Source organism: Monodon monoceros, unplaced genomic scaffold, assembly GCF_005190385.1.
Source record: "Monodon monoceros isolate NGI ecotype Baffin Bay Population unplaced genomic scaffold, NGI_Narwhal_1 Super_Scaffold_18, whole genome shotgun sequence".
NCBI classification, from domain to species: Eukaryota; Metazoa; Chordata; class Mammalia; order Artiodactyla; family Monodontidae; genus Monodon; species Monodon monoceros.
Genome location: NW_021703774.1, coordinates 154,598,696 through 154,611,393, shown reverse-complemented (window position 1 = coordinate 154,611,393; position 12,698 = coordinate 154,598,696). Strand labels below are relative to the sequence as shown.

At 44.0% G+C, this 12,698-nt stretch overlaps 1 protein-coding gene across 2 annotated transcripts in view; it reads right to left on the bottom strand.

Annotated features, from left to right (window-relative positions):
- CSMD2 (CUB and Sushi multiple domains 2) overlaps positions 1-12,698 on the bottom strand; it is a 665,093-nt gene that overhangs the window by 37,845 nt on the left and 614,550 nt on the right. For both annotated transcript variants that reach the window (XM_029230811.1, XM_029230813.1), the window contains exons 54-55: positions 7,598-7,771; positions 4,399-4,587 (exon numbers count right to left, since the gene is read on the bottom strand). In XM_029230811.1, coding sequence (XP_029086644.1) covers positions 4,399-4,587; positions 7,598-7,771 — 363 coding nt within the window. The remainder of the gene's footprint in view (positions 1-4,398; positions 4,588-7,597; positions 7,772-12,698) is intronic.

Sequence of the window (12,698 nt, the reverse complement as noted above, 5' to 3'; positions counted from 1 at the left end):
GCTTTCTGTAGTAAAAAATACCAGCAATTGTTGAGCATTAGCCACTTTTTTTTTTTGAGAGAGAGAGAATGCCTAGCCTGTTTTTAGGCATTGGCTTCTACCAGACTGAGAGCTTGGTTCCTGATTCCCACAGATTAAGATCAGTCAAACAAGAGATCATAATGTAAACATAATAAAACAATGAGAAACAAGTCACCAAGAGTGAGAAGCAGCAGAAATGACAGTAGCATAACTAGACTTGAAAAGACACTGATATTGGAAGTATCAGATATAGAATACACAATAAGCATATTTAACATGTTAAATATAAAAAAAGAACACGTTTACATAGGAACAATAAACTCTGGAAATAATTAAGCAAATTTGAAAAACAAATATTGCCTTGATTTCTCAAATGCAAAATAAATAATTGGAAATAGGAACTCAATGAACAGTTAAACCTCAGCTTAACTAAAAAGATAATTATTGAATGGTAAAACATTCAATAATTATCTAGCTAAAAAAAATAAATCTCCATAAATTTTAAAAGACTGAAATCATACAAAGTATGTTCTCCAACCAAAATGCAATGAAACTAGAAACCAATAACAGAAGGAAATTTGGAAAATCCACAAATATATGGAAATTAAACAACACTCTCCTAAATAATCAGTAGGTCAAAGAAGAAATCAGGGGAGTGATTAGAAAATACTTGAGGTGAACAAAAATGAAAACATAGCATACCAAAACTTATGAGATACAGTGAAAGCAGTGCTCAGAGGGAAATTTATAACTGTAATTGCCTACATTAAAAAGAGGAAAGGTCTCAAACCAACAACCTAACCTTCCCCTCTAATAAACTGGGAAAAAGAAGAGCAAAGCAAATGGAAGAAAAGAAATAAAAAAGGTTAGAGCAGAGATAAATGAAATAGAAAAACAATAGAGAAAATAAACAAAATCAAAGCTTGGTCCTTTGAAAAGGTCAGAAAATTGACAAATGTTCTAGTCTGATGAGAGAGAGAGAGAGAGCCAGAGACAGAGGGAGGGAGAGAGAGATAGATACGGGGGCAGAGAGAGGATTCAAATTCTAAAATCAGGAATGAAAGTGGAGACATTACTACCAACTGAGTTTACAGAAGTAAAAAGGATTACAGAATACTATGAACATGAACAGTTGTATACCAATACATTAGATAACCTAGATGAAATGGAAAAATTACTAGAAACACACAAACTACCAAAAATGACTCAAGAAGAAATGAAATATCTGAAGAGAATTATAACAAATAAGTAGAAACAATCAATAATCAAAAAATTTTAACAAAGAAAAGCCCAGGACCAGATGAATTCTACCAAAATTTTAAAGAAGAAATAATACCAGTCTTTCTCAAACTATTCCTAAAAATGGAAGAAGAGGGACAATTGCCAACTCATTCTATGAGGCCAGCATTGTCCTGATACCAAAGCAAAAGATATCATAAGGAAAGAAAACTACAGACCAATATTCCTTATGAATGCAGTTGCAAAAATCCTCAACAAAATACTAGCAAACCAAATCCAGTAGCATATTAAGATGAATTTTACCGTGACCAAGAATGATTTGTTCCAAGAACACAAGAGTTGTTCAACATATGAAAATCAATCAATGTAATACACCACATTAATAGAATGAGGAAAAAAAAGCCCCACATGATCATCTCAATAGATGCAGAAAAATCATTTGAAAAAATCCAATACCCTTTCGTGGTAAAAATGTTCAACAAAACTAGGAGTAGAAGAGAACTTCCTCAATCTGATAAAGGGAATCTGCAAAAATCCCACAGCTAACATCATACTTAATGGTGAAAGACTGAAGACTTTACTCCAAAGACTAGAAACAAGACAAGAATGTCTATTTTGCCACTTCTATTCAACATTGTACTGAAGGTTCTAGCTGGGCAATTATGTAAGAAAAAGAAATAAAAGGCATCAGGTTGGAAAGAAAGAAGTAAAATTATGCTTTTTCACAGATGACATGATATTGGATTATGATATGACATTGGATTAGGCAGTGGTTTCTTAAATATTCCTTCAAAAGCACAAGCAACAGAAGAGAAAAAAGATAACTCAGACTTCATTAAAATTCAATACTTTCATGCATCAAAGGACATCATCCAGAATTATCTTTGGGAGAAAAGTTTGCAAATTATATGTCTGATAGAGGTGTAGTATTCAGAATATATAAAGAACAGTTAAATCAAAAGATATTAAGACAAACAACCCAATTAAAAAATGCGCAAAGAACTTGAATAGACGTTTCTCTAAAGAAGAGATGCGAATGGCCAATAAGCACATATTCAACATCATTAGTCATTAGGGACATGCAAACCAAAACCACAATGAGATACCACTTCACACCTGCTAGAATGGCTGTAATAAAAAAGATGGACAATAACAAGTGTACATGAGGCTATGGAGAAACTGGAACCTTCATACAGTGCCCATGGGAATGTAAAATGGTGCAGCCACTTTAGAAAACAGTGAACCTTAAAAAATTAAACACAGAGTTACCATATGACCCAGCAATTTCATCCTAGGTATATATTCAAGAGAACTGACAACATATGGTCACACAAAAACTTGTACACAAGTGTCCACAGCAGCATTGCTCATAATATCCAAAAAGTGGAAACAACCCAGATGTCCATCAACTGATGAATGGATGAACAAAATGCGGTATATCCATACAATGGAATAATATTTGGCCCTAAAAAGGAATGAAGTAAACGATACATGCTACAACATGGATGAACTTTGAAAACCTTATGCTAAGTGGAAGAAGTCAGACACAAAAGGCCACACACATAATTTCATTTATATGAAATGTCCAAAATAGGCAAATTCACAGATGCAAAGTATGGTTACCGGGGGATAGAGTGGTGGTGGGCAATGGGAAGTGACTGCTAAAGGGTGTCCTCTTGGGGTGATGAAAATGCTCTGGAATTAGATAGTGGTGATGGTTGCACAATTTTGTGAATATATTAAAATCACCAAATTATATACTCTAAAAGTGAATTTTCTGGTATGTGAATTATATTTCTCTCCAAAAAAAAGGAAGAAAAATGGAAGTGGATTAAATCCTCCTAAGGAAATGATTATAGATAATATTGATGTAATGATCTATTAATTATATCAGTATCAATATTAACATCAGATAAAATAAGCTTTGGGGCAAAAAATGAACATAGATAGGGTCACTTGATTAAGATAAAAGCCTCATTTTACCAGAAGATACAGCAATTTGAAACCACCACGCACTCTGAATCTCAGCTGTCACCACTGCGCTCAGGTGGCTGTCCATTTCCAACCCCAGATGATTTGTCAGTCATAAATGCGGCTGGATGGCCAGGTCAGGGTCCTCAAGCAAGCGAAATATGGGCAGGTGAGTAGCTGTACCAGACTCCTATCATACCTAGAGGCACAAGGGCATAACGAGATGGAGTCATCCAGACTGGGGGGCCTACAAAATATGTATGACCCACCACAGATAAGAGGACTACTGAATGGCACCAGCTCAATGCCCATCAGTCCCTCGGGACTGCATCTTCACCTCTACTACTGGGAAGAGAGGGGAGAGAGTAACCCACAGGGTTCATCATTAGCGACAAGAGATCAGGAGCCCAAGGAACTGATTTTCTCTTCAGGATGTGTGAGGCTAGCAACCAGATGTCAGGATTCTGAGTGCCTCCCCCATCCTTTTCTAACCCACATGGTGTCCCCATATTTTTTCCTAATTATAGTTAAAGCAGTTATTGTTTATTGAGTAGCTACTATATACCAGACATATTGTACTAGGCACTTTTAATGGATGTTCTCACTTAATCCTCTAATAACCCTATGGAAGAGGCATTAGCATCATTGTTACAGATGAAGAAATGGAGGATCTGAGAGGTTAATGGACTTCTTTCAAACCACACAGCATGTTTAGTGGCAGAACCAGAATTCAAATCCAGGTCGGTCTGCCTCCAGGGTCCGTGGCATTTCTGCTTCAGTCTTTCAAGAGAAAGGGGTTCATGTGTTGTCTTTCTGGAAAAGCAAGGAGGGTGTAACATGGGAGACAGTGTCCCGCTATGCAGCCGGGACCCCTGAAGGAAGGGAACCCTGGAGGCTGAAGAGGTTGGTGGCAGCACTAGAGAGGAAAGAGAATAAGCCTGTAGCCAGGAACAAAGAAAGCATGAGAACTGGTGTGGCAACTAACCCAACAGGGCCCAAGATGCTCTGTGACATCCGCAGAGCAGCCACAGTGACTGTCATCGTGAACACACACACACACACACACACACACACACACACACACACACAGAGGAGGGCTGTTCTTTGATATGGACCATCCTGTCAGAAGGCACGGGTGATCATTGTGAGTAGATAACATCAACTTACAGAGACACTGGGGGCGGGGACGGTCCCATGTGCCATCTCCCTGGCAGCTGAGCACCGGGGTGCCCAGGAGGTAGAAGCCGTGGTTGCACTGGTAAGACACGGTGGTGCCGTAGCTGAACGTGTGCGGGCCGCTGGCGTGGATTTGACGAACGCTGTTTTCTTGGTGCCCAGGATCTGTACAGTTGATGACTGCAATGGAACGGGATGATTAGATGTAGAGACCTGGACGCGAGGATTTTCCTATGCTTTTAAATGAGAATTCCAAAGTCCAAACAGGCACGTATTTCCAGTACAGCAAAATTTCCAGACCAAGACAGGCTACACAAAGGAGATCCTGCCTGGGAAGGTGAGCTTGTCCTGAGGCTGCTGTACTTCTCCCCTCACCTTGATCACCTGGTTAAGGGATTCATTCTTCCATGTCCAGCTAGACATCACCTCCCTGCAGAAGCCTTCCCACCTCCTCCCAGACTGGTTAACCTCTCCCTCCTCAGTGCTCCCAGTACAAACCTGGATCGCTCCATTGTGATTTGTTTGAATACAAGAATCCCTTGAGGGCAGGGATGGCTTCTCTCTGTGAGCAGATCCCTGATACAATGTCTCCCTCAGCAAAGCTGAGGAAGGAGGGTGGGCTCTTCTGGAAACTGTTTTAATCACTTTTATGAGTATTTCAGGGGGAGATTAATCCTGGGGGATAAATTTGACTTTTAAATCCTGAAGTGTTTCCAAAGCAGCTTAACTCAAAATCGAGTGAGATTTGAGAATAATGACCATATTATTCATAACCCATGATGTGTACTTTAAAAAAAAAGTAAATTTATTTAATTTATTTATTTTTGGCTGCATTGGGTCTTCGTTGCTGCGCGCGGGCTTTCTCTAGTTGCGGTGAGCGGGGGCTTCTCTTGCTGCGGAGCACAGGCTCCAGGTGCGCGGGCTTCAGTAGTTGTGGCTCGCGGGTCCTGCTGCTCTGCGGCATGTGGGATCCTCCCGGATCAGGGCTCGAACCCGTGTCTCCTGCATTGGCAGGCAGACTCCTAGCCGCTGTGCCACCAGGGAAGCCCGATGATCTGTACTTTTGCTTTCAAAACACTTTCACATCCATTATTTTACCTGAATCTCATGCATCATAAGGGGGGCAGGGCCAGTACTTAAAATCTTTGATAAGCTTTTCAGGTGTGAGCTGTTTTAACTTCTGATGAACCTCTCTGAGGCTCAGAGCGGTTGGAGTCACTGAACAGGCAAGTAGCCTTTATTCATTCATGTTGTTTATCGTGATATACTGAGTGCCAAGCATTGCGCTGGGCAGTGAGGATATGACAGAATTTACAATCTGGAGTAGGGTTTCTCTACCTTGGTACGAAGGATATCTTGGGTTGATAATTATTTATTGAGGGGGCAGTCCTGTGCATTGTAGGATGTTTAACAGCATCCCTGGCCTCTGTCCACTAGATGCCAATAGAAACCCTCCAGTTGTGACAACCAAAAATGTCTTCCGACATCTGTCCCCTGTTGGGACAGGGGAGCAGGTAAAATCATCCCCAATTGAGAACTACTGGTCTAGAGAGAAAGGGACAAATGAACAATTATCCTGTTTGATAAGTGCTCTGATAGGGACAGCAGAGAATGTTCCACAAGCACAAAGCAGAGCATCTAGCCCGTGCAGGGGGTGGAGCATGAAAGGCTTCCCAGAAGGAGGCTCTTGATGACTGGGTAGAAATCACCCAGACAAAGAGAGGGTGGGAGGGGACAGAGAAGAATGCATTGGAGGAAACTGTGTCTGGTGCCCTGGGGGGTTTATGGGCACAGGGCACTGTGTGAGGACTCCGGAAGAGGTTCAGTGTGGCTGGGACCCAATGCAGAGCTGAGGCTGGGGGTGGACGAAGTGGAGAAGAGTGGGCTGGACAGGAGGCTGGGCCAGGTCTGTGGGCCCCATTAAACCAGCAGAGGAGACTATTATTATCTTAAGGGCAGTGGGAAGTCTCTCAAGGTGTTTTAAACATGGAGTGACTTGATCAGATTTGCATTTTAGGCAGGTCACTCTGTCAGAGTAGAGAATAGGCTGGTGGGGAGAAGGAGCAGAGGCCATCATTTCTAAGGATTTTACCCCAGCCGTCTGTTTTCAAGATCGGCTCTTGAGTACAGCACCCCAGGAAGGGGCTGGGACGGGGGGAGCTGAAGTTACAGGACAGGACCTTGTGTTGGGGAGACAGAGCACAGTTCTTGAGGAGAAGGGGGTAATGGGATAACAACACCCCAAAGCATCAGTTCTCAGCTCCTTCCTGCCTGGATAGGTGATGGAAGGAAGGTCAACTCAAGGTCACGACAATTTCCCCTGTGTTCCCTAGAACCTAGTCTCACTCAAAATGGCACCTTGAAATGTTGAGAGGAATGTTATTTTAAGGTTAGCTGTGAATGTATCTTTAATGATTTTAAAACATCATTTGAAAAATTTGGTTCTTTAATATCAGTTACAAATGACTTGTGACACACTGCACAGCCAATCGCCATGCACCCCCAAACACCGCGAGGAGGAGCCGTCATCCGAGGGAGTCTCAGCCCTCACACCTTACATCTGTGAAGACTTGATCAACCTCCAGACCAGGGCTGGCCTCACTCACTGTTCACTCTGTCTGACTCTCCATTCAAACCTCAGCTAGCTTGCCAGGCCACTCTTGGGTGGAGGCAGACAGCTCCACTGCCCTTCATTGCTGTGAGCAGCCTTTAAAAGCTTTAGAAGCTATTTCCTAAATAGACCGAATGGGGCTGGAATATCCTCTACTCAGAGTCTGCCTCTTGAGTCCGTGGTTTCATTTCTTCCCTCCCCCTTCATCCCAACCCCTAGACTGTTGGCTTTTTAGTTTTCATTTGAACGCTTGTGGGTTTTTTTTCTTTCATCAAGAATGGGGCTCTATATGATAATGGTGAATTATTGGGTCTACGAAATGTAAACAGAAGATAGTTTTCCATTTCTATTTTGAAAGATGAATGTCCTTTGCTTTCTTTACCTAATCAGTGAAGAAATTTGACGTGGCTGTATCTAGGGGTTGAGAAAGCCCCCATTTATGGTTCTTTTCTGTCCCAAGTCTTCACCATTTGGTCAAAGTAGCACCACAATGGAATCCACTGGCTTCCGCTTGTGGGTCGCAGACCACAGATGGCAGAGGTACTGGGGGTGGGGGAGGGGAGAAGAAGGGTGACTCACTTCGGCAGGTGGGCAGCACGTCGCTCCACTGCCCGCTGGCCAGGCACTGGGACCGAGCAGCCCCCTCAGCCACATGCCCAGGGTTGCAAACAAACTTGACCACATCGTTGAGGTTGAACTGGTTGCCCTGGGTGAGGCCGTTCATTGGGTTGCCTGGGTGTCCACAGGTAATCGCTGTAATCAGAACAGAGGAGAGGTAAGCCCTCCTGTTATTCCATATCCCCCAAAGTCCATCCTCTCCTCACCTGGCGTTTCTCATACCCATCAGTGAAGTTCAGCCTTAGGTCTAACTTTAGTCTCTTTTGCTGCAAAATTCTGCTTCCCTGAAATCAGCATGTGGACATTCCCTTTTCTTTGAAGGCATGTCCACCGCTTGGACAACACGAGAGAAGTCATTCTTGGACTTCCACAGGGTGTTAGGTTCACAGCGTCGTTCTCTGTCCCTCCCGCCTCGTTTCCTCTCCCTTATCCCCTGGCTCCCCAACTCCACTCTTCTTCGCCAGATACACTGGTGACTATCCCTCATGTCATGCAGACCCAGCCTAGTTCCTGGGCCAATCTGGACGGAGCCAGAGTCAATACTAACCATGCCTGCGTGGAGGGACTGGTCAGTCTGACAGACCAGTGGGAACCAGAGCTCTTAGTGGGGGCACAACCCTTCCCCCACTCCTTCCACGTGAAGGGAGTTCAATTCATGTAATTCCTGGCCTTTCTTTGCTCTCTTCCTTACTCTGCCCCGGGTAACGTGGAATGGCCCATCGTGCAATTTGGGAAGAATAAAGGCTCAGCCCTGCCTTTCTCCTCTTGGGACCCGGCGGCCTGTGGGCAGCGCTGCTCTGCCCCACTCCTCCAGAGACAGGCTCTCCCCAGCAATGGAGCGATGCCCGCCCCAGTGCAGTGCTGCCTCTGACTGTGTGTGAATCCACCCCGTTCTGGGGTTTATTTAGCAGATTCCACTTGGCTCTCACATTAAGCTATGGGTTCCAACTTAGTCTTTATCAGGAATAAAAGTGATATTTTGTCTTCCACCCATGACTCTGTTTCCTTTTGTAATTTGTTCAACCCTGGGCAGGGAAGGAAGAGTGTTCTGGTGCTTGTAGGGCTCAGGCTTTCCCCCCTTCCTCCCAGTAGTGGAGTTCACTCCACCCAGTGGCGCTGGCCTCTTCGACTTTTCTTGAACAAGCAAGTTCCTGCCCCAGAGCCTATGTACTTGCTTTCCTCTTGGCTGGAACATCCCTTGGTTCCTGCACTCATATCCTCCGGTGCCCCCTCAGATGTCACTAGCAGAGAGGCCTTCCCTTACGACCAGATAAACAACCTCCCCAGTACTGCCCAGCCCCCTAGCCCTGCCCTGCTTTTCTCCATAGCAGTTGGCACACTCTGCATGTACTTCCTCGTGTGTTCATTGCCTGTCTCCCTCTACCTGAATGGAATCTCCCTGGGACAGGGACTCTGTTTCGCTCCTTGCTCTATCTTTCATGTATGTATCAGTGCCTGACATACAGGAAGAGCTTGATAAATATTTGCTGAGCGAATGAACAAATGAGTGAGCCATGAATGGATGGATGCCTGGCTTCTGCTCTGCTCCCTCATTCCTAGTTCTGTTTAGTGCCTGCCTGGTACCTAGTCCCTTTGGGTTGAACTCCCACTTGATGGCTTTGAGGCCTCTCCCTTGGTTCTGGATTTTTAGCTGTGAGCGGTTGAGGAGCCACGAGGAATGCTTTCTTAGCCCAACACTTGGATTTATGAGGACCCCACCCCAGACCCAAATGGTATGAACGGGGGTCGGGGAACAAGGCCAAGTAGGACCCACTTTTGGCTGTGGCCACGTCTGCTGTCTTTCTGGAACCATTCTCTTAGGTAAATCCCAACAGTAGCATCCCTGACTCTAGCAGAGAGAGCTGGGCAGAGGCGTGCTGTTATAACGGACTACAGGGGTTCAAGACTGCCCGGTGTGGTGGGACGAGAATGCACCAGGAGGCCAGCAACCCAGGGTTTATAGTTCAGCTCTGTCTCTTCCTTCCTTTGGACAACTCGCTCTACGCCTCAGCTCCTCTATCTGTAAAGTAAGGATTTCAATATGCATTAACAGGGTTGCTTTAAAAACAGATTCATACGTTTGCTCTCCATTAAATGCTTACCGCGCACTAAGTGCGAGACACTCTGCTACATACTGATGATATGCAAGGAGCTCAGGGGGCTCACTTCTCAGCCCAGTAGGAGAGCAGGCAGGGATGCAGGCTGTCACAACACCATGGCCTGTGCCGAGACAGGCCAGTGCCCAGGAGGGGCACCTACCCTCTGCTAGGGAGGGAGTGGTTAAGGAGGGTCCACAGAGGGCATGGCATGCCCTCTGAGCTGGGTCTCAAGGCTGAGCAGGACTTTGCCAGGTTAGCGAAGTGGTGGGAGAATGGAGGTAAGCTTCATAGGGTCTGTGAATCCCCTCAAATTATATGCAAAATATTGGGTGTTTGCGATCAGCTTGGGAGAGGATCCATTTTCTCACCAGACTCACAAAGGGTCATGTCCCCAAAGGCTAAAATAACCACTTGTATAGAGTGAGAGAAGAGGGCTGAGGAGTAAAACCTTTGGGAGGAGTACCAGCTTCTGAGCTGCAGATTGACCGAAATGCCCGCAAAGGACACGGAGGGGTGGTCAGCAAAGCAGTAAATCAAGCTCACAGGAGGTGGGAGTGTCGCAGACCCATGGGGAGAGTTCAAGACTTGTCAGATGGCCCAGAGGGCTCTGTTTCTCTGGAGAGCCCTGACGAATACAGGCGCAAAGGGAGAAGGAGAACACACCACTGGGAAGGAAAAGAGGAGTTCTGCTGGACTGGGGCTTAACTGGACCTCGAGCACATGCACCACTGGACCCAGATTTCCTGAGGGCCGAGACTACGGCACATTCAATTCATCTTTACCCACAACACCTAACACAGCACCTGGCACAAAGTAGGTACTAAGGAAAGGTTTCTTGAATTCGGTCTTACAGGCTGAGGGAAATTAATAGAAATGGAAGGTCCACAGTTCAGAGGAGAGAAGTGAAAACAGACTAAGCTTACTAGGAAGGCAGAAGGGAAGGAGGTCCAGAGACCCATGGAGGGATTAGCCTTGGGCCTCCTTCTAGATGGGAGGGAAGGGACAAGGACAGACGTGCGAGCCAGGGAAGCAGGAAGTGGAAGGGGTTATTACCTGATGGCTTCTATTTTCTCTGCACAGTAGAAAGTGAGATTATATGATTAGCTAATAATTATTGGGGTCTATATGCATTATTTCATTTAATCCTCACAACCCCCTGAGGTAGGCACCATCGTTATCCTCATAGGAAAAGAGAGTTTCAGAGGAGTCTGGGGACTTGTTCAAGAGGCACAGTTTCTAAGTGGCTCGTCTGAGTTCTAAACCTAGCTTCTCTGCTTTCAGGACATCTTCACTATTTGCTATTTGCTGACAAATAGAATACAGGTGTTCAGAAAGGAGGTGAAATTGTGAATTAGCTGTGAAATTGTGTGGAATGGACAAGGGAGCTGACTGAGGAAATGTAGATGGGCGGCTGGAAAGTTCTGAGAGTCTGGTTGATATCATAAACCTTGAGTCCATAGGTGATGGCAGCTAACACAGTACCTGCCACAGAGCAATCACTTGTTCTATTACTCTTGCCGTCCTACTCCAGATACTTCCTAAAACTCTGAGCTCCAGGAGAGAATGGAGCTTGGTACAAGAGATCCTGGATTCTGTGATGTGACAGGGCGGTGGCATCACCGCCACCACCACACTCTCATCACAACAGCAACAGCAGCATCTGACCATTTCACATTATTGATGAATCCTCGCAATAGTCTCTGAGGTACCTGTTTTTCATAGATGAGGAAAGAGACCTAGTGAGATAAGCTAACTTGCCTAAAGCCACATGCTATATAGTGGTAGATCTGGAACTTGAACCCAGGCAATCTAGGTCCAGGGTCCAAGTGTCCAAATGCTTTACTATACTGCCTTTCGGTAAGGACCAGGTGCAAAATTAAGTATCTTAGGTTCGGCAGACATCCTCCATTTTTTCAGACTCCAACATTCCCTATTATTGGTAACCCAAACCTTTTCACACATATTCTGTGTCAATTTCTTAAAGGCATTTGAATTTGCATTTCCTGGATTAAACCAAACATGTTTTGTTTAGACACATCTAGAAGGCTGACTAATATAGATAGGTCTTCCTTTCTGTAAACCTTCCTTTCTGTAAAGCATTTCTTAATACTTAAGAAACTATTAAGACTAGTTTTCATGCATTGCTTGTTAAGGCTCATTATTTCATTGTTCCATCTCATATATGAAAAACCAAATGAAAAAGAATTAAAAACAAAAACCTGCCTTACAAAAATTAAGAACAAAACCTGCACTTTATATAAAGGCTCACTTTATGGAACTTTAGAAAGTGAAAAATTTTCCAAATTACTTCCAGGCAACTGAGAATAAACAGTGGCCATCTAAGTCCCAAAAATGCAGACTAACAAGAAGAAAAAATAAAACTGTAGAAAGTCCAGGCCTGCAGCATAACTAGAAGACAGACAATGCTGTAAACTTTTAAGTTACGTGTAAGTAGAAAAATAAACACTAAACCCAGGGAGAACTATTTCTCATGCTTCTGTCGCAAGCCTTTGTAGAGAGCAAGGCTGTATGGAGAGGAGAGGAGACGAGGGGAGCAGGGGAATATTGATCTAAAGTCACTGCTAGAAAGAGAAAGTCTATCTTAAATGTGAACATATTGAAAAAGGATCCTGGTATGTCAATGCACTGATTACAGGAAAGGGACATACAAGTTAACAACCTTTCCTAAATATCAAATGAAAAAAGAAAAAAAGCAAAGCAAAAAAAGCAAAGAGAACACATCATACAGAGAAAGAAAGAAATATGTGTATTATATTTTACACATAATAATTAAACATGACAGAATTAAAACCAAACATATAAGTTATAACAATATATGTGAATGAATTTGACTAACCTATTAAAAGAAAAAGATTTTCAAACTGGCTCAGAAGGCAAGGCCCAACTCTATGATGTATATAACAGACACATCTCATTTAAGTGATTCAGAAAGTCTAAAACAA